The sequence below is a fragment of the Drosophila eugracilis genome, unplaced genomic scaffold (assembly GCF_018153835.1).
Source record: "Drosophila eugracilis isolate 14026-0451.02 unplaced genomic scaffold, ASM1815383v1 contig_2155, whole genome shotgun sequence".
NCBI lineage: Eukaryota > Metazoa > Arthropoda > Insecta > Diptera > Drosophilidae > Drosophila > Drosophila eugracilis.
This window is the reverse complement of record NW_024573039.1, coordinates 896,490-914,900: the sequence shown is the minus strand read 5'-3', so window position 1 is coordinate 914,900 and position 18,411 is coordinate 896,490. Positions and strand designations below refer to the sequence as shown.

Sequence of the window (18,411 nt, the reverse complement as noted above, 5' to 3'; positions counted from 1 at the left end):
GGCCTCCATCATCTAAATATTCCCCTTAAGTCTGGTCAGTTGGCCTGTTCCGAGAACAACAAAGACTTCCTTCCTTATGGCCAAGAAGAACAACAGCCAAAGGCAAGGCTACCATTGCCACTTTTAATGTTGTTTTTCTTTTTTTTTACCCAAAATCTGCAACACTTTCGCTTAGATGGGGCATTAGAGGTCAGAGTTTTCCTTTTCTATTCTTGTTTCTTAATTATACCCGTTACTCGTAGAGTAAAAGGGTATACTAGATTCGTTGAAAAGTATGTAACAGATAGAAGGAAGCTTTTGCGACCCTATAAAGTATATATATTCTTGATCAGGATCAATAGCGAAGTCGATTGGGCCATGTCCGTCTGTCCGTCCGTCCGTCCGTCCGTCCGTCCGTCCGTCCGTCCGTCCGTCCGTCCGTCCGTCCGTCCGTCCGTCCGTCCGTCCGTATGAACGCTGAGATCTCAGGAACTATAGCAGATACAAAGTTGAGATTAAGCATAAAGATTCCTGAGGTCCCGGGACAGCGCAAGTTTATTACAGCATCCTGCCACGCCCACTCTAACGCCCACAAATCGCAAAAAACTAAAATTGCTGAAATCTCAGGAACTATTGCAGTTAGAAAGTTGAAAATCAGAAAGTATAATCCTTAGATGACAGCGCATCTTATAGTAGTACTACTATCCGGCCGCACCCACCCATACGCCCACAAGGCTCAAAAGACGGTTTACGGATTTTCTAGAAAAGCTGATATCTCGGTAACTATAAGAGATAAAAAGTTCGGATTAAGCATGTAGGTTTCTATGATGCTCCCAATGCGATTTATTTTTTTCCGATCAAGCCACGCTCACTCTAACGCCCACAAAACCCGAAAAACCAAAAATGCAAAACTCTCGAAAACTATAAGAGCTAGACAATTTTGCTTAGAAACACATATTTAGGAGATGCTTCTGCAACTTGCCACGAAGATGCATTTGGCCACGCCCACTCTAACGCCCACAAACCGCGGAAAACTGTGGCGTCTATAATATTAGTATGAATGCCTTTGTTTGACCTTGTATAACTTATTTCTGTTAATATCTATCGATTTACCAAAGATTTTTCAAATCGGAACATTATTTCGCTATTTATGAAGAAATTAAGGTTATAAGGCCTCACATGGGCAGTGACGTCACTATAAGCATACTCAACATACTTCCTCTGACAATAGGTGGCGCCTTGTGAATTACCACTAGGAAAATAATATTTTAAAATTTTGTAAAACAGTAACGGGTATCTTATAGTCGCGGCACTCGACTATAGCGTTTCCTCTTGTTTTTTTAATATTTTTATGAAAGAGAAATGTTAAGTTTATGTTTATTAAATAAGAACTAAGAGAATTTGTATTTTTTTAATGAAAATCATTTACGAAAACTTCCCTTTTTCAGTTTCGTTTTTCACTTTCAAACTTTTTTAAGTAATTTTTTACTTTTAAAATATATTTTTTTGCAAACTGAAGAATATGTTTTTGGCATCTATTTTTTATATTTCTAAGTCTGCTTACTTATAAAGTGGACGACAATGGCAAGCAACGATAACTAAAATCGATATTTTTGCTTAGCATTACAGAAAAAGGCAACTTAAAACTTCATTTTCATGGAAAGTTTTATAAAGTTGTTCTTTATAAAGTTTAAATTTAAATATTTTTGGATTTTTGGATCCAACAATTTGCAATTAGAAAGATTAATTTTCCTAGACTAAGCTAGCTAATTTTGAGCAATATCGAAACTATCGATAGTTTTATCGATTCGCTTTTCACTCCTAGACTGTAAAGAACAAATATTAACCTATTAACCTTCCCTCGAAACAAAAATTTCATTTTTAATATTCTCATAAATGACTTTTTGAGAATAAATTTTAACCAAACTTTAAATTTACTTAAAAAATATTTTAAAAAAATATACATAAAAATATTAATAAATCATATTTAATCTCTGTTAGAGACTCACCCGTGCTGCGTTCGATGATGATGATGATGAAATCGCTGGGTCACAATTCGCTGCTGCGGCTGCTGCTGCTGATGGCCTTGGCTGGGCAACCTTCGCTGCACCGCTGCGGCACTTGATGGGTGGCAGTGGGTGGCGGCATTTCCGCCATGGCCGCCATGGCGAACATTCCACAATGGCAGCCTTTGGACCTTTTTCACTTCCGGCGACAGACCGTTGATCCGAGTGGCCGCTGCACTGGCGCTTAGCGGTGATGTCATATTGGCCAGGTCACTGGCATCCGTATCACCATCTTCCTCATCGCCGGCGCATGGCTCTTTTTGTGCTAGGGGGCGGGTACGTCGCGGTGGGCGTGGCAATGGTTTGGGGGCCAACCGACGTCGTTGTTGTTGTTGCAGCTGATTGGATGTTGTTGTTGTTGCAGCAGCTTTTGTTGTTGTTGTTGCGGTAAATGTGGTTGCTGCCGTTCGAAGTGATTTCAGTTTGATGTCGATCAGGCAAGGTGGGTGAGGCAAATTGTTATTATTATTTATATTATTATTGTTGTTGTTGTTGTTGTTGTTGTTATTGTTGTTATTATTATTGTTGTTATTATTGTTGTTATTACTGAAGTTATTCTTGTTGTTGTTAAAACTCTGCCAATGATGTGCCTGCAATTGCCTTGATTGCATTTGCTGCTGATTATGAAGATGATGATGTTGCTGTTGTAGATGTTGCTGTTGATTTGTTATTGCTGCTGTTGCTGTTGCTGTTGCTGTTGCAGTTGTTGATGTTGCTGGATGACTCGGCGCCGAACGAAGATCATTTAGCATTATGTCCAAATCACTGGCCAGCGTGCTGAGCAGCTGCAATGATACGGCAAACGGTTTTTGGGGTTAACATGGAGTTCGTTCAACAGGCAAGCCACGAGAAATCAAAATACAACCTAATGGACAAAGGCAAACCTTCCATCCCCCCCACCCCCAATATACACAATCAATGCTAAATTGACCAACAGTTAAAGATCATTTAAGAGCTTTTCATGAGCAGAAAGCACTTGGTAGTGGACATTAATGACTTAAATTCTAAATTAAGTTATTTCCAACTTGAAAATCACAACAAATTTTATACAAAATTTTCTTTTTCAAAGGTAAAAGCTTTAAAGTATGTTATTTCAACACTTTTTTCTTTAATTACCACAAGAAAAAATTACTGATTTTTGTATAATTAAAAGCAAAAAAACACTTCCTCTTCAGTTTCCTATGACCAAGCTATATAATCACACCTTTTCCGTTGAGATATGGCCTAAAAACCTGTCTTGCTGTTAAGAAAAACCATAAAAACCCGCAACGTTTGACTTAAAAAATAATTACTGTGATTTGAATTGAGTTAATTAATTAATTTGCCAAGACAAGCTTCAAGTAAAACTGTCAATATTCTGGCCTAAGATAACCGCTGATCAGCTCTCAAAGCGGTAAAAAGTCATCAAGCTATGGGCTACTCTTATAATAGTAAGTTTAACTACTATATATACTAACTATCTAGACTTTATGATATACGATTTTTCACTAAACAATATGGCTAACTTTTTTTCTTAGTGCTACAATCGGTGCCACTTGGACTTAGCCTTCGGAATTGGGTCCGTGAGGAATTTTCGAAAACACAAACAGTGGGCTGGGCTGGTCTGGGCTTGGAAACTGGAGTTGGAGTTGCAGTTTTAAGCTAAGGGGAGGGAACTGTCTGGAGTAGTTGGGGTAGGGAAGGGAAGGGGAGGTCTGCCTGGGTACCTGTCCAACTGGTCTTAACTTCCGGCGGTCTGCGGCGAGGCCGTACTTGTATGTCGATCTCCAATAATAATTACGCGCCACTGTCTCGGCTAATGCAATAATAACGGGTTTTTTTTTTTTTCGGCGGTGTCCCGTCGATTTGCCACAAGTTCTGCACTGTCTACCGCTTCCCCCCTTCCCCCACTAACAACCATATGCAACATGGTTAACGTTAACCATGTCCCGAGTGCCAAAAAGCAGCAAGGAAATGGCAACGGCAACGTCAACCAAAAACCAAAAACCAAACCGGCTCCCACGCTCTGTGCTAATTTGATCTCCACTTCTGTTTCTGTTTTTTCTGTCTTTTTTTCTTCTTTTTTTTTGTATTTCGGTATTTATAAATATTTCTATGGTTTTTTTTTAAGTTTTTTGATTTTTTGTGATTTTTTTTGGATTTTATTTTTGTTATTTTCCTGAGAGTTTTTGTTGTGGCCTCAAAGGCATGCAGAAGTTGGCGAAGTTTGTATGCAAATGCTGGCCAAAGAGTGAAATGAATTGTTGATGTGAAGCAGCTGAAAAGGCATGGTTATAAGGCTAAATAAGCTGCGTTTCATAAATAACATGACTTTATATATATTTTATACGAATTAAAGAAGATCCTGGCCATGCTTATCTAATTTTTAAAGACTTTTCTTAATATTTTTTAGCTTTCTCCTAAAAAACCTCCTTTTAAGCTTATTTCTTGGTTAAACTATTAATTCCGAAACCTAAAACCATTTTAACACTCTTTTCAGCCCACTTAAAGACTTCTTTATCCTTGTTTTTCTATTGTTTTTTTTTTTTTAAATTTTTAGTTACGTATTACGTATACGCCTCTTTGCACTCCTCAATTTGCCAGCAACAAAACTAGAAATCAACTCAAACATATGGGATTAGCATGTAATATGGCACATTCGCACACAAGCACACCCCCACAGACACACAGGGATTGAGACAAAGACATAGACAAGCCAGCCAATTGAGCAATTGCCACAGCCAACAAATTCAAATTGAAAATGTGGGCAAAAAAAAAAAAGGAAATACAACAAAACTCAACTCAACTCGACGCGACTGAACCGCAGAGTGAGTGTCTTATTTGAAGTACAAACAAAACTTCAATTGGCTGGCGGCGGGGGGAATTGACAGAGGTCCAATTCAATTTCAGTCTTCAGCCGGCTGGCAATTTCAATTTAGCCATCATAAAAAAAACCGAGAGAAACCGAGAGAGTATCCCAAATGATTCTGTATAATATTGCAAATTAAATTAAACAAGCTTAAAGATCACTTACCGCTATGGCATCCATCACCGCATTAACCATTTTTTCTCAAATATATATATATCTCTGATCTTTTTATATATATATTTAATATAATTCCTGCCCAGATTTCTTTCGTTTATTCAGAGTTGGGGTTGTGGGGTTCTCCTTCTGTAGCTTTTCTGTTTGGCTGTTTGCTGTTTCTTATGATTTATCTGACAGTCGGTCGGCAAACATTCTGAACAATTTCGTTTGGCTTATTACTGGTTTTATCTCACTCTTCTTCTTCTCTCTCTTTTTTGCTCTATCTTCCCAGTTCCGTTTCCCATTCATTTGGCTCTTTGGACTCCTGCCACCTCCTTGCCTTGCTGCCAAACTGTTGACATTTAATTAACGACAGGTGCCAGTCGTTGGATCTCCACGGGCGTAGGGGGTCTCTGGGATTTCCTTTCCCTGTGGGCAGAGAGATTTGGAAAAGAGTTATGGATTTTTAGTGGGCATGGCTGAAAGTGGGCTCTAGAGAAGGCGTTTCAGTCCAGGGGATTGATCACTTCGCTTTCAGGTTCAGGCGAGAGGGGTAAAAAAATTGATATAAAATGAGATGTGAAAATGAAATGGAGTTGGAGATTGGGGGGGAAGTGGGTGTGAGATTAATAATGGGTAGGTAATTGGCAGGGCAGCTGGGAAATATATTAAATATTTATTTATTTTAAGTTTGTTAAAAACTAAATCATAAAAAAAAACTAATTAAATGTTAAAAAGTTAAAATAACAAAATATGGCAAAGAGCAAAAATGTTTAACTTTTTTTTTGATATTTTTTAAACTTTTCTGCTTTTTAAATTGAGAAAAATCTATGAAATTTCAACCATTTTTTGTCAGTTTTAACTTATTTTTAATTATTAAAAAATATGCATTTTAGCTGCCTTAAAATATGTTAGAAAAAAATATTTAATTTTAAATGTCTCATTTAACTAATTTTGAATAGAAATTTCCTTTAAAAATGTTATAAAAATATGCAAAAAGTTGTTATTTTTATTTAAAATTACATAAAAAAATCTAAAAAAAATATACCTATTAAACTTTTTAATGTAATTTATTATGTATTAAATCAAATAACATTTTCTGGTTAATTTTTAATGATTTTTCTTAAATATTTATGATTTTAAATTAAAGAACTAAAAAATTAAAATAGAAATTTTCTTCAAAAATGTTCTAAAAATATTTAAAAAGTTGTTATTAATATTGATTAATATATTGCAAAAATAAAAAAATATTATAAAAATATTTTTTAGGTTGTCAAAAAAGTCTTGCGGTATAAAATTGGTTACAATAATGCCGATGATTCAAGTCAAATATGCGCCGTTTTGTTCGATGACGCGTTCCCAACGAGATGCCAACTTCATAATGCTCCTCTCTTAGAAGCTCGCTTCCCTATTGGGAAAAAACTCGGAGCGTGGCGCATCTTCGACCACCTCTACACCAGAACGAAAAGGTTGTACCATCGTTGTGTGGTGGAAATGGAAACTGTATCGGGTCCATAAACTGCACAAATTTTATTGGCGGCTTCAGATGTATTATTGCCTTTATTGTAGTAGTACTACTATGCCGTATTTTCTCTTTATTTTGCTCCATGATTGCGACGCTATAACTTGACTTAAAAGAAAAGACAATCAATCAAAGCGCATGAAATTAGCTTTCCAAAAAGGTAAAGTATGACCTGATGCAACGAATAAAACAAGAACTACGCGTTTTCAGCACCAACTAGCGAAAATACCGCAAGACTTTTTTGACAAACTAATATTATTAATGCCATTTGTAATTTATTAATTACTACAACACTTCCAACTTAATTTTTAATGATTTTTCTTAAATTTTTATGATTTCAAATTCAAGAACTACAAATACTTATTTTTTAATGATTTTTCTTAAGTATTTATGATTTTAAATTGAGGAACTAAGAAAATAACTTATAAAATTCCCCTTTTTCTCCACACCCCAAGACATAAAAAATCCCATAAATTTCCTCGAAAAAAGTAAACAACTTCCTAGATACGATTTCAGGGACATTCCCTAGCCCAAAAATCATGACTCAGTTGGCCTGCAAACTCCTCAACCTACAAACTGAAAGCCAAAAAAAAAAACGCCAAAAAAACGACCCCAGACATGGAGTATTAAATGTATCAAAAAGAAGAAGAAATAAAAAAAAGATACGAGTAAACTACGCGACTGTCTAAAAGTGAATGTACATATCTGCAAGATACATTTATACGTTTTTAATTAAAATCCGTGCACGAAGCAATTGCTCTGCCCCTGTCCAAACATTAAACTCGAAGTTTGTTTGACAATGTCCATGGCTGGCACCGCGCTACGCATTTCATTTCAGGAACGGCGATGAAGATAATGTTGATTCGAGAAACTGAAAAGCAGAAAACAGCAGCAGAAAACTCGTTTCACGTATTTTTCCACAATTTTCCGCATTTCTATGCTCATTAATTACATTTTCATTTCAATTTCTGCATTTACATAACCATTTCATTCCATCTGTCCGCTTAACTTGTACCTCTCATACATTTTATATGCTGAACTGGCTTAAAAAAAAACCCACAAAATTCCTCGGCCAGTTGACGGAAGTTGAATTGCAAATTGAATTTCAGATACCAGAGATACAAGATACCAGATACGCGTGTTATATTATATATATATATATATATATATATTATGTATCTGACGAAGCCAGAAGTTTGTTTTTGATGCATTTCGTTGGCGACATTTCAAAATCCAACAAAAATCGCTGGCTATCAAAATGAGAAGCGTGAAAGAAATACAAGTCAACGATCTGCCAGCGATTCACCTGCCTGCCCAACCGTCCCCCTTGGTTAGCCCCCCCTTCGATTCACACTTTTCAATGGCTTTAAATGCATACAAAATGAGCGTTTTTGTCTTGAAGTTGTTTTTCTTTGTTATTTTTCTTTGTTTATTTAACTTCTTGCCAGCTGCATAAATTGCCTATCAGATACGAGGTATCTCCATATCGATGGAGTAATAAGGCCTCTTTAGAAATGGAATTGTACGAGAAGTTGGCCAAGTTGCCAGAGGTAAAGATATAGGATTGCTTCTGGGTAAGAAGTAAGATAATATAAGTCTGGGAATCGAATAGTTTAGACTTATGGTTTCTGGGGAAATTAACTGCCTTTAAACAGCTTCTAATGGCTTGTTTACTGTTTTCGTTTGTTATATTTAAAAACATGGAAAAGTGACTTAAACTTTCGATGAAAGAAATAAGATGTAATTTATTTTATTTTTCGTTATAAAAAGGTGTTTATATTTTTACTTATAAATCATTGAAATAGCTTAACTTTATGCTGGTGAACCTTTCTGATAAATAAATAAAAATGAAAAATTAAAAAGGAAAAGTTTTAGCATTAGAAAGCCACTAATAGTTTGAAAATTAATAAAAAATCAAAGCAAGGAATAAACTTTATAATAGGCAGTACTAAAAAGGTATACAAAACTAATCAAAAATCATAGTTTTAATGTTTATTTTTAGAAAATAAAACCAAAAACCTTTAGCTTAAGGCAAAACTAAAGGAGATTGTTTAAAAATCATCTTAACTTTATGCTGTTAAACCTTTCTGATGTTTATTTGTTAAATAAAAAGGAAAACTTTTTGCTGTTTTGGCAGAACTAAGAGCTAGAAAATTGTTTAAAAATCATTGCAAGCGAAAAACTTTAATGATAGGCAGTATACTAAAGGTACACAAAATTACTGAAAAATCCTGCAACATTATTAAAGTTTATTTTCTAGAAAATAAAACCAGAAACCTTTAGCTTTAGGCAGATTGAAAAGATTGCTTAAAAATCATCACAAAAGATCAACTTTAAGATCTGCAACATTATTAATCTTCATAATATTAAATAAAACGAAAAACCTTTAAATCTTAAAGCCTTAAAAATCTTTAAAACTAAGAGGTAAAAGATGGTTTAAAAATCATGGAAAAAACTTAACTTTATGTTGTTAAACCTTTCTAATTTTTATTTGTAAAATAAAAAGGATAAATTTTAGCATTAGCTAGCCACCAATATGTTGAAAATTATTCAACAAGCAAAGCAAGGAATAAACTTTATGATCTGCAACATTTTTAATGTTAATTTTTAGAAAAAACCTTTAGCTTAAAGCAAAACTAAGAGGTAGAAGATTGTTTCAAAATCATTGAAAAATCTTAACTTTATGCTGTTTAACCTTTTTGATGTTTATTTGTTAAATAAAAAAGAAAACTTTTAGCTTTTTAGGCAGATATAAGAGTTAGAAAACTGTTTAAAAATCATTGGGAAAAAAGGTAAAAACTTTATGATAGATAAAAGGATAAATGCTAAATAGGCTAAAGGTATACAAAATGACTTAAAAATCATAGCAAGGGACAAACTAGATGATCTACAACATTATTAATGTTTAAGAGGTAGAAGATTGTTTAAAAATCATTGAAAAAAGCTTAACTCGAAAGATAATCTTATGGCATTACATTTTAAATATGATTTCTGGCATATGACCGCCACGGCTGGCTTGGATGTAGTACAATTTTCTTTGGCTTTTTCTAACATTTCTGGTATATTGGTAATAACACGGCGAATGTTGTCTTTCAAATGGTCAAGAGTTTGTGGCTTATCCATATAGAATAATGACTTGACAGAGCTCTACAGAAAGTTATCAATAAGAAGCGTGAACGTGAAGCGAAAACGTTCTATGATTAATCGAATTACTTGTTCTGATGAACGATTTTGTGGACAATAAAATGGACGTAGTACGCGGTACGTATTCCACACAGAACTATTATTTTTGAAATAAAATTGCACTATTTGCAAGCCTTGTTCAGGCGTGAGTCTGTTCTTGATGAATTGCCAAATCAAACTGAGAAAAAATCACTTAACAGCTGTTAAATCGATGGCCTTCTTGAACCATAAAGCCAACTTTAGGTTCCTTACCTCTAAAAAAAAACATTTTTTATATTAAATAAAACAAAACAAAAACTTCTAGCACTAAAAGTGTAATTAAATTTTGTAAAACTTATTTTTTAAGAAGGCAAAATAAGTTTTGTTTCAACTTAAAAATCATTTCTGAAAATGTTTCTTAAGCTATTTATTACACCTTTAAAGAGCTTATCTTTGTTTTTAATAAAATATTTAATAAGAATATTATTTATATTAATATTATTTTTAATATTTTACCCAAAACCAAGTTAACAATTTTACAATCTCTGTCTGTATTAGCATAGCAACTTCTTGCATACATAAACAGGTCTTTGATTTGGCTTTCAGCTGCTTTGTTTACCACACTTTTTAGGGTCTCATTAACCAAATGTGATACAAGAGTCAGAGACAGACAGGCAGGCAGGCAGTCAGAGGGGGGCTAACCGAAAGCCCAAACATCATGACCAAGAAATATTTGAGGCATGAAATATCAATATCAATATCAATATCAATAACAATATCCCATACGAGACAGGGCGATCAGCTAACGAGGCTGTCGATGGGATCGATCTCTTGGGTTTATCAATTTTGTTTTTAAAACTCGTAAATTTTTTTCAGTTTTTTTCAGTTTCGCTTGGGTTATTTATTGGAATTATGTTAAGGTTAAAAAGCAGCGTGAAATTGAAATGAATTGTTGTTTGAGATGCGATGTGAAATGAACGAGAAATCTTGAATTCGGCTGAGAAACCAGACTAATCTTCACCAAAGACTCTTTATCGCCCGATTCTTCTGGCCTTTGTGCCGCATTTACCCAACCGATAAACTACAGAGCTCAAGTGTAAATTGAATGATAAGCCAGCAGCTGCTGCTGTCGACTGCATTGGAGAGTAGGCAGAATCAAAAGAGCCACAAGCTTTGCTCTCCAACGATCATGATGATGATGATGATGATTGCCTTAATGATGCTGATGAGTTGTGGTCTGGATGGAGGGGATAGATGGCTGGGTTGGACGACTCTGGCCTTTCAATCTCAATTGGGCCGAAGGTGAAGCCGTCGTCAAGGCGAAATCGATCGCATTTTGTGGCCTCTCAATTGATTTCTGGTGTAAATACAAAAGCACAGAAAGAAAAAACCAAGTTGATTCTAACTTAAGATAAAGTTCTAACTTTTTAGTCACAGATTTTCCCCCTAAATAACCAATTTAAGCGGAAAATTTGACTTTTTTTAAGGTAAACTAAACAAAAAAATTACTTTAGAGTAACATATTTTCTCACAGTGCACTTTCAGACACTTGGCACTTGCCAATTGAAATGCATATGGGTCAGCCTTCCAATGGTTCCAATCAGCGAACAACAAGTGTCCCTTTAATTAATCTGCACAATTGCATTGGCGTCACGGCAATCATCAGGCAATATTCTCTTATATATCACCCTATATATACCTATATATATATCAATTTAAATTCCATATCTATATCTATAGATACGGGCAATGGAGATCGCATTGAGCAAGGTCAGTTTGGCGTAGTGGTTAGACCAGCTTGGAGATAACTTCAAGTTTTTTATTTTCAATCTGTAGATCTGAGTATCTGACGGATAGCATTCTGTTGGCAGCAGATCGGGGCTTTTACTTTCCTCGAGACACAGTGGAAACTACTGCTGGGCAGGCAGGCCAACAAACCAAAGCCAGCAAACAAACAACAAACCAAACTGAAAGGAGAGACAATACACAGCGACGACAGTTTGCACGGACAACAGACGCAACCAGGACAGGCACAACAGTCATAGTCACATCTACAGCCACAGCCACATTCATATCATATCATATCAGCAGCCGTGGGCAAACAGAACGCACCAAAAAAAGCAATGAGAGGGTATGGGTTTTTGGTTGTAGAATCACGACTTTTAAGATACCCTTTAAATTTGATTTTTGACAAAAATGTTGTACAACCTTTAAGCTGCCTTTTATAGATGGCTGTCTTAGGCAATGACATAGGAATTATGGCCTGAAAAATGATGATTCCATAAATGGTATTTGACAGCTTTACGTGGGGTTTACTGTTTGTGTTATGATTATTTTTTAGGTAAATAACTTTTGATTTATTCAACAGGCCTTTGTTACTAATTTTACACCTTTTTTTTTAGATATTTTTTAAACATTTTTTATAATTATTTAATAATTTCTTGCATTTTTTTCGTGTTAAAACTTAAAAAAAGAGCAAAAACCAAAAATCAAAGCATTTTTAAGTTCAAAACTTGTTTGGAAAAAGATCGTATATGAAGTTTTCTTTGATCTTCATTTCATATCATAACGACTATAAAACCCAAACAATCTTTAACTCCCTAATCACAGGGTATCGAGGAAACATTTTGTTTGCAGCGCATGGCAACCGAGAAGTGGCACCAACTTGCTGAAATCTAGAGGCGTCCAAAGAAGATGTGGAAGGAGAAGAAGAAGAAGGAGGAGGAGGAAGAGGAGGAGGAAGAGGAGGAGGAGAAGAAGAAGGAGGAGGAGAAGGAGGAGTAGAAGAAGGAGGAGTACCAACAAGAGAAGAAGGAGGCAAACTAGATGAGGGACAGTAGGCGGACGAACCCGAATCCGAATCCGAATCCGAATGCGAAGGCCTTGTTTATGAATACGCGGGCATTGTCTGAATGCGAGATGCCGACCGACATGGCACAACCAGGAAGAGGTGGATTGGGATATGGATGTGGATGTGGATGTGGATGCCAAAGGAGAATTGCCTGGCCAAAAAAAAAAGATACACAGCAAATATAGATACTTCTTCTTTGCCACACAGATACAAAACATATACCAGGCCTGGTATACCCAGCAATACAGCCACAGAGATGTGTGTTTGGAAACTAAACAAGAAAATATTGACATATAGATTAAGACTTATTAAGGGGAGCTCGAGGGAGCTCGGTAGTCGGACACATCAGATCGCTGGGAATGCTGACGCGAAACTGTGATGGAGAAATGTGGCATGTTGCATGTATAGTATGTGCAGTATATGTAGTATGTGGCATGTCGCGTGGGGTGACATGTTGCCCGATCTGCAAGTCTGCCGTCTGCTGTCTGCCACACAAAAACACGTGCAGATACTTATATATATATATATATACTATATGAGAGATATATAGAAAGAGGCCCAGATACAGACACCATATAGCAGTTGGAATTGAGGCAGGTTCGGCTCCGTCGCCTTACTCATGGCCAATATTTTGCCAGCAAATATGGTCGAAATCTATATTTAGACGGTGACGATCCATCGATCGATCGACTGACTGATCGACAAGACACTGAAACGAAAGATCCATCGAACGTCTTCTGCCAGCCAACCCGAAAATTGTAAACCCAAAAAAAAACAGAGCGCGGGGGATCGCTGTTAACTGGCTTTCTATTGGAACAGTTGGGCACAGCAGCGGTTAGCGTAAATAGCCGAAAGCAAAACAAAGCTGAAACAAAAACAAGAGTGACTCCTAAAACTCTGAGAGACTTTCGAGAGACTTGGGCCAAACTATTTGGGCTGCTGCGCCCACATGGAACTCAACTGGTGCTAAAAACTGATCGCCAAAAACTGATCGCCCCACAGCCGCCGCCAATGCAGCGCCTTAGTTAAAGCTTACTTTTTTCCTTGTTTTTGGCAATATTTTTGTTTTTTTTTTTAAACCAGCAAATTGCTGCTTGTGTGGGTGTCAAAGATTAGTGGGGAATTCGGCTGAGATCATGCACGACAAAAAGGCAGCTAAGGGCTTCTGAATGAGGCAATAATAATCATTGGAAACTCTTTTATGGGGATTTATGTTATGGTTTTTATTACACTGTGATCAGTTAACGGTAAACAAGTGATCAAATTTGCTGGGATTCCAGTGAGGTCATTTCGTTATGTTTATTTTGGCTTGGACTTTATGGCAACAAAAATGTTATGGATTGTATGGGATTAAGATTTGTTAACAAAAGAATGTGAAATTTAAGGAATATCTGTTTAATACTAACAAAAGATAATGCCTCTTTGATAATTTTAAAAGATTTTTTAAGTAATATTTAAGATTATCCACAAAGTAGCTAGGTTACCTTCATGGAAAGATGTTAAAAAATTTTTCTTAATTTACTTTGACCTTATTAAGACTGTAACTAAGTTATTAACAATAAACTTAAGACTGTAAAATCATTAAAAAAAATACTCAAATCTCTATAAACCTTAATAACTACAAGCCAAAAATAACTTATCAAACTTAACATAAACATATTTATTGCAAAATGCCCGAAGGAAGTCAAGAATATGTGGGTCTTATATGATGGCAATCCAACCAACATTTAAACCACCATCGAGATAAGTGAAAATGCTAAAATATATGACTGTCTTAGTGGGTATATCTATCTGTATATATGTCCATATATATATATATATATGATGTTCCCATGCTAAACCGAATATCATTAGCAAAGTAAACCACCGGCGATTGCTATCAACAGACTGCGACGGCAAACAGAAAGAAGTCGGGCAAACTCTACCTGAAGATTACCCAAAGAAACTGAGAAACTGAAGACATGACAAACTAAAGAAATGAAAAACTGACAAACTGACAAACTAAAGAACTGATAAAAAGACAAACTGACAAACTGAAGAAATTAAAGAACTGACAAACTGAAGACCTGAAAACTGACCAGAGAAAGCAAACCCATTGATAAGAACGTCGCGTAGTGGACTATCTAAAGCTAATAGCTGTGACAACCGCAAATTGCATGAGAAATACCGATATCTACTGTACAGTGGTTACCCAAAGGGGGGGAAGTGCGTTGTGGGGTAAGGGACAGGTAGTGAGAGACACAGGTAATGACAGTAAACATTCCCCAGCTATCAGCAATCTAGTGATGCACGCACAGAGAAAGGAAATTATTTCAATTTTTAAATGAGAAAAAAACAAGAAAATAAAGAGAATAATTTACCAATTAAGTAATTATCAAAAAAGTTAAATAATAATAAATAGAAATAATAAAAATGTATATTAAATTAAATTTAATATTAGCTTAAGAATTTACATTTTTTATATTTTAATTTGAGTTTTTTAATTGCTATTTTACTGACTTTGTTGGTTTTTTTTTCATAACTTTTATCATATTTTTAATGAAATTCCAATTTTATGATTTATTTTAAAATATTTTTTAGTTGCTTTTTAGTTGAAACTGCAAAAATTTAATTAGTCATTTTGTTGTTAAGTTATTCTCATTTTTATTATTTATTTTTTTTTTTAAATATGACACAAAATAACAATTTTTATTTTCTTTCTGAAGTTTTTGCATTTTTTTATAATTCGCAGAGGTTTAACTTTCAACTTGTAAAAATGTTTAGCCAATTTCATATTTAAAAAAAACACTAAAAATAGTTAAATATAAAAATAATAACTCAAAAATTATTATTTAAAAATAATTAAAATAAGACTTTCATGTTAAGTCAGGCATATAAAATATAATAATTTGAAAATGTTATTTTTCTGTAGTTTGATTTTTGATTTAAATCTTTAAAAATGAATATTATAAAGCGGTAATGGTTAAATTTATATATAAAAATTTTAATTAACTCCTCTTCTTACTCTGATTTATAACCTTTAAAGATAGCTTAAAGACATTGCTAAGTAAAGTAAAATAAAGCAGACATACTTCTCAGGTGATTTATTTTAAATATAATAACTCGTTTTATACAGAACACCGAGAAAAATGGCAGAAATTTTAGCAATTTTAGTCAAGAAAACAGATTAAAAATATACTTTAATTTTGGAATACTTTTTCTTTCTTTCTTTTTGCAATAATTCAAACAGCTTTTTGCACTAAAAACAACAAATTTGTAGCTCTAATTTCTCTGTTTAATCATAAAGAAATCCCCAAAAATATCTCTCAGTGCACTTGTAAAAACCGCAGTGAGGTAATGTAGACCCGATTCCGCGGTTTTTGTTTTGGTTTTGGTTTCGGGCTCGGATTTAGGTTTTTGGTTTTTGGTTTTTGGTTTTTTTTTGTTGCCCTTTTCGTTTTTTTTTTTTTTTTTTGGCATGCGATAAGGCAAATTTCTATGGTTAAGTTTAGAGAGGGGAAATGGGAAAAGGGAAAGGTGGAAGTGCTAACAGCAGCTGATTAGCCATTTGAGCAATTCCCAGCAATCCCAACAAATTATCAAAATTTCAGCTGTTTATCATCAGGTGAGTGTGATGACGATGGGGGAAAGAGAGAAGGAGGGTGAAAGAGGGGCGGTGACTTAGCGTGAGGAAATGACGACGGCAGCATCGGTATATATATATATATATATATATATATATATATATATGTATATTAGTATATAAAGAAGGTGCTATAAGGTGGACTGCGAATACCTGGCCGATTAGCAATACGCTGTCAAAATGCATTGAAAGACGAAAGACGACACCAAAGGAAACGCGGCCCAAAACGGTGCAATGTACGAGGAGTGGGCAAAATGCAGAGAACGAAGTCAAGGAGCAGACGCACTTTCAACGAGAGAGGAGAACTTTACACTGAGAGAAAAGTGTAAAGTGAAAAGGGATTCGCTCAGCTTTAGGTTATAGAGTTGTTAGATTTGGTTCTTTAAAGAAGTTTTATTTATAAAAGATTTTTCATTTCTTCTTATATTAAAGATCACTTTAAGTTTGTCTAAAAAGTTGAAAATATATAGAAAATTTGTTTTTAACTTAAATCAACAAAATTCGTAAACAAACTAACTGAAAATCTAGGTTAGCCTTTAATAATAAATGCCTAAAATAAATCTTCTTTACTGCCCCCCTGGCAAAAATCAGTTTAAAATCACTTTTAAAATGTTTTTCAAAATGTAATTAACCCATATCTGGCCTATCTCTCCATCAAAACAACATATGTAAACAAATTATAGTATATATGCCAATCTGTAAAATAAAATATAAAAACAACAATGCTGTCTTAAGTAATTTGCAAAATCATAAACAAGTTAAGAGAGAATTTTGTAAGTAAAAACATATTAAAAATAATATTTTTACTAATATTTATCAATTTCTCAATTTATTCATACAAAAAACTAACTAATTTTTCTTCAAGTGCACAAAGGACAAGGAGAAAGGCAAGGAGAAGGAAAGCGAGAGCAAAGAGGAGTCCGCGTGGTCGGTGAACTTGAACTTGCCAAAGGATGGGGAAATCAGCGGGTAAGTGCAATATGGATGGGCAATGATGATGAGTCTTAAACTCTCAATAAAATTACCAAAGAGGAACGCCAAACGCCACCCAAATCGAATGTCGGTTAGGCTAAGGATAACTCTAGAACTAAGGAACTCAAGATATCAGCGATCTCATAGAACCTGCTCTAATTTCTTCTTCTTTTCTTTTATGAGCAATCGCACTCGCACTCGCGACGATGATGATGATGATGATGATGATCAGAGGCACTTTATTCCGTCGGCCAACTCCACTTCACTTTTCGCACTTAGCTTTGCTGTTGTTGTTATTAAACAATTAAATAAAAATAACAACGTTGTGGTGCAAAATACGGGCAAAAAAAAATATATAAGTAAAGACTAGGGAAGAGGGAATAAAAAAAAAAATATGTGTATTTAATTGAGCGCGACACGCAGCGATCTTGTGCGACACATTATTTAATTCAACTTGCAGCACTTCTCGCGTTCGTCTAGCGCCGCAACGCCTTATGGACTCTATGTACTACGACTACGGCTGTACGGATTTGGAGACCCGGTATTATTACGGTTTTTTCGTTTTCTTTTTCTTTTTCGCTTTTTTTTTTCGTTTTGGCGGCAGAAAAACACGACGAATCGCGGTGGAAGAAAAAAAAAATAGTATGAAACAGAAACTCTGCTCAACCGACTGACTGGGGCCGAGTGCGAACTCGAACTGAACTGAAGCCGCCGACCAAAACGAAGATCGCCGCCAAACGTCGACGCCGGCGGCGCAGCTACAACTCTGTGCGATAATAACAGCGGCAACAATAACAGCAATAACAAAAGGAGAAACAACAACAAAAGTAACAGCAACATTACGAGATGCGAAACGATTGAGCACTGTGGTCTGAGATCTATGGAAGTGTTCTACAAAAAGTTTTAAGAGCTTCAGATTAAACTTAATACTAAACTTATATTAGTTACTGGTTTTGGGGTTTGTTAATCGTAGCTAAAACATAGAATTTCAACATCTTGATTAATTATTTTTTGGTTTATTTTAATAAATAATTTCACATATATAAATAGAAACTTGTATCACTGCACTGTGTAGTTGCTCTACAGACGATGCAAAAGTTAACAGTCACTAGTTTTAGGGTTGTCTAATTCGCAGTTAAACTCAATGAATTGATCGATTCCTTAACCTACTTCTTAGGGTAAGCCCCTTTTTAAGCCCCTTTCTTAACATGTTATTTTTAAAATCTAAGTAAA

At 35.0% G+C, this 18,411-nt stretch overlaps 1 protein-coding gene across 1 annotated transcript; it reads right to left on the bottom strand.

Moving 5' to 3' along the window:
• Positions 1-1,984: 1,984 nt before the first annotated feature.
• LOC108110115 (protein sprint-like) lies at positions 1,985-17,860 on the bottom strand. Its single transcript, XM_017219013.2, has 3 exons — positions 17,232-17,860; positions 5,059-5,478; positions 1,985-2,830 (listed from the first exon to the last, which is right to left on the bottom strand). Exons 2-3 carry the CDS (start codon positions 5,086-5,088, stop codon positions 1,985-1,987), a joined length of 876 nt encoding a protein of 291 aa, XP_017074502.1. The 5' UTR covers positions 5,089-5,478; positions 17,232-17,860.
• Between the last annotated feature and the right edge of the window lie 551 nt (positions 17,861-18,411).

Excerpts from the sequence above, each read along its gene's own strand:
- LOC108110115 (XM_017219013.2), bottom strand. The coding sequence starts at position 5,088 with ATGGTTAATGCGGTGATGGATGCCATAGCG. Across the intron at positions 2,831-5,058 it reads CGGTGATGGATGCCATAGCG|CTGCTCAGCACGCTGGCCAG; the intron begins GTAAGTGATCTT and ends GTATCATTGCAG.